Below are 13,123 nucleotides of genomic sequence, written 5' to 3'. Positions count from 1 at the left end.
CTCTTTGAATCGAGTAGGATTGTGTTTTGACACTGGAGGCAACCGTAGGTTAAAGTACCGGGGCCTCAAAGTAAAATAATAAGATGACAGTGGCTCACTGTCGACCACTTATCGCAGTGGATGTCGCTGGAAAACATCCCCAGAATTAAAAAAAAAAAAACAGCAGCACCTCCACCTTAACACCTCACATCCGATAATTGAAAGCAGGCAGGCACCCTGGAGTCAAATTGCGTCAGAGAGAAGATCAAATGTCCATGTTCCCCGCGGAGCTTTGTAAGCATGGCATCAGCACTGCTTTTTCACCACCAGCTAATACACCTAATGGACCCCTCGGTATGAAGACCGCATTCCCCCGGGACTGACTGACTGACTCTGCGTGATAGCGGGATAGCCAGGGAGGGAAACAGAATGCAGAACGTCAAACTACAGGATCAAAGCATTGATATGACATGATCAATGCTCGCTTTGTGTCCTTTTAACCCTTGGGTCCTTCAAATGAAAAAAACCCTAAATTACGCATTTTACAATTTTTGTAATGATGTATTTTGTGTTATACAAACACTTTTTTTTTTCAAACACTCAAAATGTTCAGAGGCATCTGTGCTATCCATACATATATAGTTTTTTATTAGTTCTTTGGGATTTTTTATTCTTTATTTTTTGCAAAAGGAAAAAAAAATGTGTCTGGAGGTCCCAACCAAGACCTACTAACAATCCCGACCGGACGTGTTCATGTAAAATTCATTGGTTTGAAGCCTCCTGCAAAAAGGCAAACTCATTTGCGATCCTCTGGCGCCACCTAAAAGTTGCACAATTGGAATGACCTCAACCCAAAAATGTGGCATGCATACGTCTGTCCAAGCGAAAACAAAGCGATTGACGTAAAAATCGCGTCAAATGCATGTTTACACATTAGGTTTACGATGCATTCAAAAATATGAATTATAATGGGTCTCTATGGTGCAAAATATGTAAACTGTGAAGATTACGCAATCAAAACCTTTTTTATTATTGCTGCAATGCCTGAGAATTATCAGCCGGTGACGTCATGAAATTTAGGCCATTTTAGAACCCCCCCATACGTTTCAGCTCTCTCGTGTTTTTCCGAATGCCTTTGCCTTTGATTCAAAGACATAATTTTACATTTATCGCAAGCGGTGGACTACGAGGGTTAAAATGTCTTTCTCTTCATATGGCAAGCAGAGGTTTGCTGTTTCGATGAGGGCGTCGGGTGAAATGCTAAAAGCAGCAAACCCCAGCAGGCGGAGAAGGACGTGTGAAGTTGCGGGAGAGGTGAGCGTTAGGTCTTTGGTCGCAACCGAGAAATGTTTACGGCAACACAAAAATATTTTAGTGACAACTGTTTTGGTGCTTTCAGAGTGTTTTATAAAAGGACCCTCCACCCATACGGTTCAAAACAAACTGGTTCAATTGGGATATGAAAGCAATTTGACAGAGACTGGCTCCGAATGACAAATTCGCCCAGCCGTTAGCGCGTCGACCTCACAGTGCAGAGGTCGTGCGTTCGATCCCGGGCTGTGGAAGTTGCATGCTCACCCGCGTGCCTGTATGGCTTTTCTCCGGGTACTCCGCCTCCAAATGACAAATGAATGAATCACGCGGCGGCCCGGCGGCCCAGTCGTTAGCGCGTCAACCTCACAGTGCGGAGGTCGTGTGTTCGATCCCGGGCTGTGGAAGTTGCATGCTCCCCCGCGTGCCTGCGTGGCTTTTCTTCGGGTACTGCGGTTTCCTCCCGCGTTCCAAAAACACGCACGGCAGGCTGATTGACAAATCTAAATTGTCCCGCGGTGCGAGTGTGAGCGCGGATGGTCGTTTGTCTGTGTGTGCCCTGCAATGGGCTGGCAACCAGTTCAGGGTGTCCCCCCCCGCCTACTGCCCGAAGACAGAGATAGGCTCCAGCACCCCCCCGCGACCCTTGTGAGGATAAAGCGCACCGGAAAATGGATGAATCATGTCAAACTCGAAACAACAGATACAGATGAGACACATCGGTCTCCATTTTGGTCGACAGGTGCGCAAAACCGGGGGCACATTTTTCCTCACTAGTCCAACATAGCAAAACTTGACCCTATTGTGAGCTTTGCGAGCAATAAGAAAAGCAAAGGAGGATGGCTTTGGGGCGCAATTTGGTTTGTTTTTACAGTGCGAAAGGCTTCCTGTAGCAAGCAGGAAGCGGCTGAGATTCACAAATGTATCATTACGGATACAGGCGAAAGAAAGCTCGACGTGCGAGCCGGCTTTCGCTTTCTGGGAAGTGTATTTGCGGTCAGCGCATCCGGTTCGACTTCTCTGCTAAGGTTAGGTCACCTGTCTGCACATTTCAGACGGCAAAGTTATTCGGGGTAATTTACAGCCCTTTTAATTTTCACTCCCAGATCCATCTCACAAAAGTGACAGCGAATGCTAAAACCACGTTAAAGCTTTTGGAGTGAATAGAATGCGCGTCCTCTCCCCATCTGCCGCGGTAAATGAGTTGTCAGCCCCGGTTGAGAACGCTGCCATTCCTCACTATGGCGCCGTCTTATTACTTCCGCCTCTCGCCACCCGTCCATCGCTTGCTTTATTTCTCTTTCAGTCACACTAATTTGCAATTGATTAGCTGTCCTCTTGTCGCTCGCTCGCCAGATCCGAAGCGCCTCACGGTCGCCTGTCTCCCTCCCCCTTTTCCTACCTCGCTCCTTCGCCAAGCCGGAGCTCAGTCCACAAGTCAATTTCTCTCTAACGAGTGTTGGTACGTTTCGCTTCCCCCGGGCGACGCGGTCCTTCTGTGTAAATAAAACAGAGAGCCGAGCCAAAAAAATCAATGGTCCTATTACCCTCGGAAAATGCTAAACAAGCAATATCAGAGATTCGCTTGGTTGGGAAGAGCTTTTGCCATAATGGGACCGGAGCTCGAGGCTCCGGCAGCATCCTCGCCACCACCGCCGCCGCCCCGTATTCCCGATCTCGACATCCACTCAGCGGGCGGCGGTGGCAAGTTGAGGAGAAGTTTCTGCTATCTTGATCTGACGACTCTTTGATTTTACCCCGACAAAAAAAAATCTATGATGACTTTGTCATGTTATCAAGATAGGCTATCTTTACAACAGCAGAAGAAAGTGTCAATATAACGGAGTAAAGTCAATGGAGATCTTGGCATTGTACGCTCAGGAAAAAAAAAAAATCCTAGTGCCAACTTATCATTAGTTACTTTAGTACTTACACTTGAGAATCTGTCTTTTTTTTTACTTTCAAGTACAGGAGTTAAATCAGCACTTGTACTTTCACCGGTCTTTTTGAAGACAAGTGCGTTGCGTGTATTTCTACTTAAGTACAGACCCAGAGTACTTTTGCTACCTCTTGTCAGGGAGCGGTATGCTCAGATCATACGCCAAAGACACATTTTACACAGAGGCCTGCTTGCGTAGGAGTGTGCACACAAACGTCCAGCTAAAATCATTCGGTTCCACAGGAGACACGCAAATACAGATGGAAGAGGTTTTCGCACTCCGCAGTGGGAATCATTGAACTGCCCGCCCAATAAAAACAAAACAAAAAACGGCCACATTTGTATTTGTTTCCATCTTGGCTTTTTATAGACAGCCCGCGCGCACGCAAAGGTCCTCAAAAAGCGGCCGGCAGCAGGATTTATATGGACAGCCCATTTTTCATCATGCCGCTCCGATTAGTGCGCCGTGAAAGCTGCATACGTGTGCAACATTCCCAAAACGCACAAACACCTTGCATTTTATGCACACAAACATACATACGCGCGACAATGCGGAACGATGCGCACACCAAATTAAATCAATAACTGCGATGTGCATACATACGCTTATATACAGTACGCGCAATAAGTAAATATGTAGCGTAGACAAACAGGCTGCCACACACAAGCGGGACAACACATGATGCACGGCAAAGCATTTTTCAGCTGCTTTCAGTCCTTCTGCACGCACACACACACACACACACACACACAAACACACACACTTGTGTGTTTAGGTGAATCCATGGCTAGCCGTGGCCCATTTCACCTAGCAGCTGATGAGCGCTTAACACAGATGTTTCTCCTAAAGGCACCGCCCTGGTGGGTGGGTTTGCTGGGGGGGGGGGGGGGGGGGGTTGTACAGTTTGCGAAAGCTCATTTATGGCCATAATCTCAACCATAAGAGTAATTTCATTCATTCATTCATTCATCTTCAGAGCTGCTTGATCCTCAATAGGGTCGCGGGGGGTGCTGGAGCCTATCCCAGCTGTCTCCGGGCAGTAGGCGGGGGACACCCTGAATCGGTTGCCAGCCAATCGCAGGGCACACAGAAACAAACAACCATTCGCACTCACACCTAGGGACAATTTAGAGTGTTCAATCAGCCTGCCACGCATGTTTTTGGAATGTGGGAGGAAACCGGAGCACCCGGAGAAAACCCACGCAGGCCCGGGGAGAACATGCAAACTCCACACAGGGAGGCCGGAGCTGGAATCGAACCCGGTACTTCTGCACTGTGAAGCCGACGTGCTAACCACTGGACTACCGGGCCGCCATAAGAGTAATTTATTTTATTTTATTATAAGCATTTTTGGGGCGGGGGTCGGGTGGGGGGGGGGGCAAGTGGAAACAGCTTACCGGTACTCGGATGAAGAGAAAAATAAGGATTGCCGGAGAAGTTATGACTGAGTACGGTGGGTCTCAAACTTCTCAAACAACAAAAAAAACACTTTGCTCTCAAAGTGTCACCATAACGAGCGACTGAAGCCCTAAATGTTGAGCAAAAATGACTTTTTATGACTAAAATGTGTATTAAGATTAAAGATTAAGACGAAGATATCCTTTATTTGTCCCAAACTGGGGACATTTACAGCCTCCAGCAGCAAGGATGTGGGTAGTCATCATTAAAGAAACATTGAAAAGATTACTTCCACCGCATACTTCGGAAATGCCAATGTCCTGGATACTTATGTTGCCCAAGAGCGTCAGGTCGGGGGCCACTGAATTAAAGAGTAGCTCCACGTGATGACAACGGCGATGAGCGATGCCATTTTTCATACCGCCGATCAACGGCTCCTTTATTCAACTCATCCCGAGTTGAATAAAGCACAAGAAACAACACGCTCTTACTTCTTCGCTCATTCTAAATGTTGCTTTTTACTCGGATTTGTTCCTACTTGTACTACGCGTGAGTTGGGCAAGGGTGGCATACATTTTCATGCATGAAATGCTGCCTGTGGATGGTATGATCAACAACCACCTTTCAGACATGAGGATTTTACATTAAATCAGGCATGTCCAAAGTCCGGCCCGCGGTCGAATTTCATCCGGCCCTCGGCCCCTGTCATAAAATCAGTGCCGTCTGGCCCGCATGTTGGGCGCAATGGAACACGTGTTGCATTGACTGAGGTCTCGTAGACTGGTCAGTGATGTTTCATAGAGTACTGCTTCCCTCTAGTGGCTAAATGAGTAATAGCATTCACTAAATGAGTAATAGCATTTAGACACTAGGGGGCATCACTCACGAGTTAACAAGATATCACTCCGTGTTTATATTGACTGATATGTCACATTTCAAATGATCCTTGCAGTTGTGGATGTGTATTGCTTGCTCATTTCCCTGTTGTTCGAGTCAAAGGTTTTGTGACTATTGAAAAGTCATGGTGATACATTTTATGTTTCAAATCAATCAATTTGCACTCAGGAGACTTCTGTTTAAGAAAAAGTCAAGTGAATAAGCAGTTGCATGTGATATACCTGTTTCAAATGAATCAAAAGAAATTCTTAAGATTGTTGAAATTAAAATAAAAATGGAAATGTGAAACAGACTGGCTTACTAAAATTTGTTGAACAATATTGTTGTTCAATGTAAAGAATGTCAGCCAAGGTCGGCCACCCGACATTTTACCACATAAAATCTGGCCCCCTTGGCAAAAAGTTTGGACACCCCTGCATTAAATTGTAGAACAGTAGAAATGTTGATGAATGCTTGCTACAATTTCAACTACATTTGCGGTCGGGGTTCTGGACACTGTACAACTCCAGTGACGTGCAGTCAGGGGAGGCAGGCAAGGCCGTGCCTCCCCTGTCATCATGAGAAGAAAAAGAAACGAAACAATCAAATCACACAAGTGTTGATATTTGTCCTCTGGACTATGATTTAGGTGTGGCTGATGTATTTTGACCTTTTTTTTTAAAGTAAAAATCGCAGAAAATTCTGTATATTAAATAAACGGAGTCTCCTTTGGAGACGAGAGGTGAGGCATGGACAGCCGATATGACATAATGACCTTTGCCTCAAGGAAGGTGGTAGTGAGCCAATTTCTGTACCCGTATGGTAAAAATAACAACCTCGACTATTTGCAATCGTCAAATTAGTCACTAGTAAATTCCACCAGGTTGCTTCTGCCACCGGTCTTAGCACTTTGTGTTTGCGTCACAACTCTGAAACGTTGCCTACCTGTTTGTGCATCTCAATGTTGAGTCCATACGACATTTCGTAGTACTGAAAAACAAAGATCAGAGCGAAGAAAATGAAACGTGGCGTGTTTTTCCTTTTTGCATCAAAACACGAACCATCGTGGGGGTGCGAAACTCACCATGACATAGTGTCTCTGCATCTCGGTTTTCTCACTTGCCAGTTTCTCACACTCCATTTTCAGACTGTGAGGTCAATGTGGGTTGGGGGTGGGTGGGGTGACAAAAAAAAAAAATAATAATCTGTCACATCAACACATTCTGCGCTTTCTTAGCGATTCGGGTTTGTCACAAAAAACGATGTAAGGATGAAAAAGCAAGAGCAGCATGCGACCACATCCTGCTACTTTAATGTGGCATTTCGGATCTTGCCGGCTTCCCCTGCAGACACTTACTCAGCACGTACATCTCGGTAATTAATGGATCAATAGAGAACCACACAAACCTCAACGTGAGGCCCGAATTGCACCATCGACAAAAAAAAACGACCATATAACGAGGGTCCATATCACAAGTGTGGTTACACGAAAGCTTAACCCTTTCCTATTTCTCGTCTATTACAGGAAACTATCCACTTACCACTTATGGCTCTTTAGCGTGAGTGTTTTATGAGATAACAGTCGGCCGAACCTTATCGGCGCAGGTAGAGCGAGGCTGCTGACACACCAATAAAGGAGTCAACTGAATAACTACAAGTGTTGCATTTGGAGCTTTTCTGTAATACATTAAAGAGCATCGGTGATGCATCTTCTTTGTTTCCATCCTCATGAGTTTCGTTTTCTAACACACAGGCTTGAAAACTGCTTTTTTTTTTCTCCAAGGTCACACTACAGCTGTGGTGCATTACAGAAATACAGTGAAAAAGAAAAAAAAATCTCTTTAGGAAGATATCTCTGTAGTGGTTGAGTTCATTTTGAATTTTGGTTTTGGTTTGGTTAGTTTTAAAGTGGGTTTGTTAGTTTTTTGTTTTTTTTTGTGGGTTTAGCTTCGTTGGTTTTGGTATTAGTTTTAGTTTTTTTTTTAATATTGCGTATTGCTTCATTTTAATCACGTTTGTCGGTTTTAGTATCCATTTTTACTTTTTATATAGATTATTGAGGGCAAAATGAAAATATAAACTACAATTCCTAAGCAACTGTTCGATCGTCTATGATCTGTATTTTTAAAAAAAAAACAAAAGCTCATCATGTATGAAATTAAATGACAAAGATGAAAATGAAGGCCATTTTGGCTGTAATTATATTTGGTTTTAGTTTGTTCTATGAACATAGCCCTGTTATTTTTATTTTATTTTGTTTACAAAAATGTTTTTTCAATTTTAATTTGAGTTTTTTTGGTACCTTGGTACAAACGTTAAATTTGTAAAGCTGCTCAAGTACACACTGGTCTCATAAAAAATGCTTTGTAAGAAAAAAAATGGCTCACCCCAGTCAATAAAAATTAAAAACAGCCTCTTCATTTGTTAAGACGTGCTTCGCTACGATGAGGAAATGTAGCATGAATATCAAATACTCCAAATAAGGAATTTACTTTATGCGACTGAATGAGACACCTTATGCCTTGAAAAAAAAAATCACTTTCATAAAAGAAACCCATTCAAGTGTTGTTCTCATGTGCTTTATTTGGTTTCGCCGTCTGACAAGAAAAATACGGTCTTCACTTAGCACCTTATCAAGTACATGGCCATCAATTGAAATGATTGTGTACGGATTCATGGATTTTTAGGAATTAAACGCAGCAAGAAAACAAGAGATACTTTTGTGTTTCAATGCTTATTTTTTCAATACCCCAGAAAAGCCCCCCCAAAAAACATCTCTTGTGCTTATTCTTAGTTTGTCCTCCTGCAGGCTCGCATAACGCGTCTCACTTCGGTCCTTTAAGAAAGCCACTGGCCAACACTCGCCAGGTGACTGGCCAATAATTACAGGGGTGGACAGAGGTGGGTGATTATTATGCATTGGTATGGCGCTTGTGGATCTGCCCCGAGCAGTACATTTCACACTTCATCATGTCGGCGAAAAAGTATTTCACACTTGGTGCACTCGCAGAGGCAGACGTGCATGCGGAGGTTGATGGGGTTTACCTGTGGTTAGTCACCAGCGTATAATCGGTGGAAACGAGGGCAAACGTGGGCTCGGCAACGACGGCCGTCCAGAAACTGTTTCTGCTTTGTATTTTGTATCGTATCCACGCAAGGCATATTTCATTGAAATAAGGGTAGTATAAGGCGAAGTCCAATTGGGTTCCTGAAGGCAGCGGTTCTCAAACTGGGCTCCCCGGGCGCCTGGGGGACCCCAGTTTGAGAACCAACGGCCCCAAAAATAAATAAATAAACAAATAAACAAATAATTCCAATAACCTACAATGCAGTATCATTTTTTAAAGGGTATGTATCTACTGTAAGTTTTTTTGTTTCACAAGCCTTGCGACAAGAAGTCAAAAAAATCTGTTTTGCTGCCGTAAACAATGTGAATTGAAGACAACAGGTGATTATATTAAAAAGAAAAGCAATTGTTCATTGGATAAATTGTCGTATTTTTATTGTTGCATAAAACACTTGCTTCAGGTCACTAGGATTAAAAACATTTTTTTAAATACTCCTCAAATTTAGAAATTTGCTCCTCCAATGAAGCCAGTGATACTCGAAATTGCTCCGCAGAGGATTCAAAACATTGTGACCCTCGTACTGTCCAGTATATACGGGTGCCAGCGCGCCAATAAATCAAACATACGAAATAAATTACTCATCTCTACCCGAGCTTTGGGCCAATTTATAGCCCTGATAGCACTGAAACGTATCACATATAACCTGAAGTCCCTTCATGCGCGTAGCATTTCGACCATGTGACGATGAATAATGTTCCTCTGTTATTTAGCGGTCATCATGGCGGTTACGTTTAAGTAGCGTTACCATTCAAAGAGGGCTGGACCAAAGAACCCCTGCTTGGTACAATCCTGACCGTTGTTTCGATTCCCCAAATGGGTCACTTTTATCGGATCTTATGCCTTTCTTATCATTCATTTACATCAACAGGGCGAGTCAGGGGAACTATAATCCAGACCGAGGGCTAATTACTCCCTATTATCTATACCGGAGGAGCTCGAGCCCGGTCCTCAAGAGCCCCCTATCCATCCTGTTTTAAATGTCTCCCTCCTCCACCCACCCCATTCAAATGATCAATCAGCTCATCAACAAGCTCTGAGGAGCCTGATGACGATCCTGATCATTTTCTTCAGGTGTGTTGGAAGAGGGAGACTAGGATCTAAAAGTGGCTGGATAGGGGCTCCCGGGGACTGGACTTGGGCACCCCTGAACTATCCAGTGCCCTAGATCGTGAGCCATGTTGCAGTTGTCAGTGTCGTTGCGACTTTCAACTTGCGCTGTTCGACTTTGTCATATGTTGTATATAGTGCCCTCAATGTATCCCACAATGTATCATGAAACGTATTGAACGACACAGTCTCCCAGAAAGATATTGTTTGGTTTTCACAGCGAGCGTAGAGCAACATATCACAAGATGGATGAAAATGAAGTGCTTTGTTTGTATTGATTTTGCAAAATACACTCTCGTCAGTGTCTTTTCATAAGACATTGTACCTCAAGAGAATTAATACAGTTGAAGCAAGTGTGATTTTATTTTTAGACTTTACACATATCTGATCGGCTTCGGGGGGGTTCTGGTTTTTTTCCCCCTCATTATCTGTGTATTGAATGTTTATCAGTGCTTTGGGGAAAAATTTTGGGGGGGGGGGGGGTTAATTGTGAACATTTGTGACCAGTGCACTTCAAGGGGCATAAATTATACGTGAATTTTGACTATTTGTCGATAGTCGCACTCCCCCGCGGATAGCAGGGGTTGACTGCACAGCACCGTCTGATAATATTGTGAACAGCTTTCGTTCTTTTTTAACTTTTCACTAAATGGCTCTGAAATACTGATTGTGTAAAGTGTATTTTATTTTGTAGTAGACTTCAGTTGTTGGCCCGGTTACCCTCACGGGTTTAAGGTTGGGGCTTTGAATCCAACCTCTGGCCTCCCTGTGTGGAGATATAACGTGCTTATGTGGGATTTCTCTCTTAGGTTTTGAATATGAGAGTCTACGGCTCTTTGTAGTATATAGCCAACGATTGGCCCAAAGTCAACTACGATAGGTTCCAGCTTACCTACTACCGCAAATGAACGGATGTGTTTCTCTCACCTGTGATACTGGGCCTGGAGAAACTGGAACTCCTCCTTGATTCGGTCACAGGATTCGGATACGGTGAACTTAAATGGCTGCCCAGGCTGGGGTGGGAACTCAAACCGAAGCGAAAGAACCATGAAAGAAGATGGACAGGAAGAAGAAGAGAGGGACAACTGAGGTTCCACTGTCATGACCACAATGAGCCTCTGTCACTCACGCTGCCTTCAGGCTTCACCCAGCCTCCTTCATCATGTCTCTCTTTAGACACACACACACAAACACACGCACACACACACACACACACCCGCGCCGTCGTACGTGCGCCCACACAGACACAAGCGCACAAAGTCGGTCAATGAGCGCAATTGTCCGTGCGAGTGTGCAACGGCACGGAAACCCGATCCAAAGTGATTACGCATCAGGCGCGTGTCTCTTAATACAGTAGAACCTTTTTTGTTGTTGTTGTTGAACAACAAGGACACGGCTTTGTACTTACCGGATGCCGTGCCGGCGGGTACATCTTGCTCAAGTCTCGAATCATTAAAAAGGCATTGAGAAGTTCCTCCTCGGCGAAGACGAAAAACCAAAGAAGAAAGCGTGGCTCGGTCCCGTGCGTAAAATGTCAGTCGGTCAGTCTGTCAGTTAGAAGCCGGCCAGCGGAGTGAGAACATCCTCGAACGGTTGGCTGGTCGCCATTCTCGTAGACGACGTATCGGTGGAAAAAAAAAAGTCTCACACCGTCGGACAGTCAGGTACGTAAAAGAATATATTCCCGCGTAGTCGCTTATGTTGTTGAATTTCCTCTTCTTAGCGGTGCTTTTCCGCCATTGTCTTGACCCCACTTGTCTCCTCCCGCTGCGGTGCCAAGCGGTTAATTTCCGACTTTTCTCCCCCCGGTTGACGTGCGCATCCCGGTGGCCGCCACCACTTCAGCTACACTGACTACTCGCTCGGCCCCCCCTCACCGCTTCTCAGCCGTACCACATTTTAGAAGCAGCCAGTCAAAAATGAGCGCAATTACACATTCGCGACTTTGACGTCGCGTCGGGACGTGTAGTTTAAAACACGCCCTCTTGCGTGTGTGATTGCCCCACAAAAAACTACAACTTCCTTGTTCTCTCGATTCGTGACTGCTGGAGGGGAGGCGGTCATTAACGGCGACCAATGGCGAGCGGGAAGAGGCGAGAAGGCGCGAGAGCTGGCTGTCAATCATCCCTCTGTTGTCCAATCACCACCTGCAAGACGGGAGGGGTGTACACTTCACCCCACGTGGGGCTCCAAGGCTCTGATGCTAAATGACACAGGTTTGTAACTATCCGTAGATTTATGTGTGTTTTATCACAGACTCCCAGGCGAACATGCCCTCCTGTTTGTTTCTGCCATTTATTATATGACATTAAAACAGTCTGCTTTGATTTCCGCGTTTTTGCGTTTTACAACCCCATTAAATTAAATTGTCACTGAGCTTTACCGGTAGGCCATTCTGCTTGTATTGCACATGAATAATTAAGGCTCGAAGGTGTACTGATGTGAACAATCTGTATGATTACAGCTGCAAAAGTGGGCCATATACTGTACAACAGTATTTTGGTTCACACTGGAACCTAAACTGGGTCCAAATAACTGTACAATTTCATACTTTACACCTCTATTACCAGACTAAACATCTGACTTTGTGCCTGAATGATTGGCTATTGGGATGACATTTTCCATCACACTCCCGTGCCACGATGGCAGTGTGCGACAGTGAGGGGTGTTTCTATCCCCCCACCCGCTTTTGTGTCATTGATCTGCAGCACGATTAGCCATCTCTCAGTCCCCCCCCCCCTCCCCAATTAGCCACCAGCCAGCAATAGCTTGTCAATGCCTCCGTGACATGCATGCATTCACGGCCAACAACAAGGCACTCTACAGCCGCCACGCCAGCCCAACGACGTAGCCCACACCCCTGGATGCCACATCCAACTCATGTTCCCCCTTTGCTCGTCCTCCTTCTCTCCATTACGTGTGCGACAGTACTCACGGCCGACATGTCCTATTGAGTTGCATTGAAATAAAGAGAAAAACTCAATAATACTACATTTATTACGCAGACCACTTAAAATCAAATTTACGTGGCCCCTGACCATTTAACGCCTCTGATCTAAAGGCTTTGAAAGTGTACAATTTTATATTGGATGTCATTAGACAGAGCAGGTGTAGAAGAAACAAGCCCCCCATACCAGCAACCAGTGCTACTGTATACGCCTTTGTCATTCTAAGTGCTAACCATGGAGCTAAGCAACACAGGGTAACACCCACCATTTTCACACTACTCATTGACGTTTGCATGAAGAGTGTACTCCTACTACCGATTCCGGGGTATTCAGTTGGGCCTGATATACCCCAACAGGGGCCATCGGGGGGCCAATATGTGGCTCTCTCTTCCAAATAATCAACTACACTTTGACAGCATATTCTCCTCCTCTGTCC

General features: G+C 44.9%; 1 protein-coding gene across 4 annotated transcripts in view; it reads right to left on the bottom strand.

The window, feature by feature from the left end:
- Positions 1-11,709, bottom strand: part of LOC127602167 (transducin-like enhancer protein 4) — a 29,077-nt gene extending 17,368 nt beyond the window's left edge. For 2 of the 4 annotated variants that reach the window (XM_052068087.1, XM_052068090.1), the window contains exons 1-4: positions 11,148-11,709; positions 10,667-10,752; positions 6,589-6,652; positions 6,450-6,494 (exon numbers count right to left, since the gene is read on the bottom strand). In XM_052068087.1, the coding sequence (XP_051924047.1) occupies positions 6,450-6,494; positions 6,589-6,652; positions 10,667-10,752; positions 11,148-11,192 (240 nt within the window). In that variant the 5' untranslated portion in view covers positions 11,193-11,709. The remainder of the gene's footprint in view (positions 1-6,449; positions 6,495-6,588; positions 6,653-10,666; positions 10,753-11,147) is intronic. The other 2 variants (XM_052068089.1, XM_052068091.1) reach the window with 1 other exon arrangement.
- Positions 11,710-13,123: the final 1,414 nt, after the last annotated feature.

Source organism: Hippocampus zosterae, chromosome 6 (genome assembly GCF_025434085.1).
Source record: "Hippocampus zosterae strain Florida chromosome 6, ASM2543408v3, whole genome shotgun sequence".
Lineage (NCBI taxonomy): Eukaryota > Metazoa > Chordata > Actinopteri > Syngnathiformes > Syngnathidae > Hippocampus > Hippocampus zosterae.
This window is presented reverse-complemented; position numbering and strand designations above follow the sequence as displayed.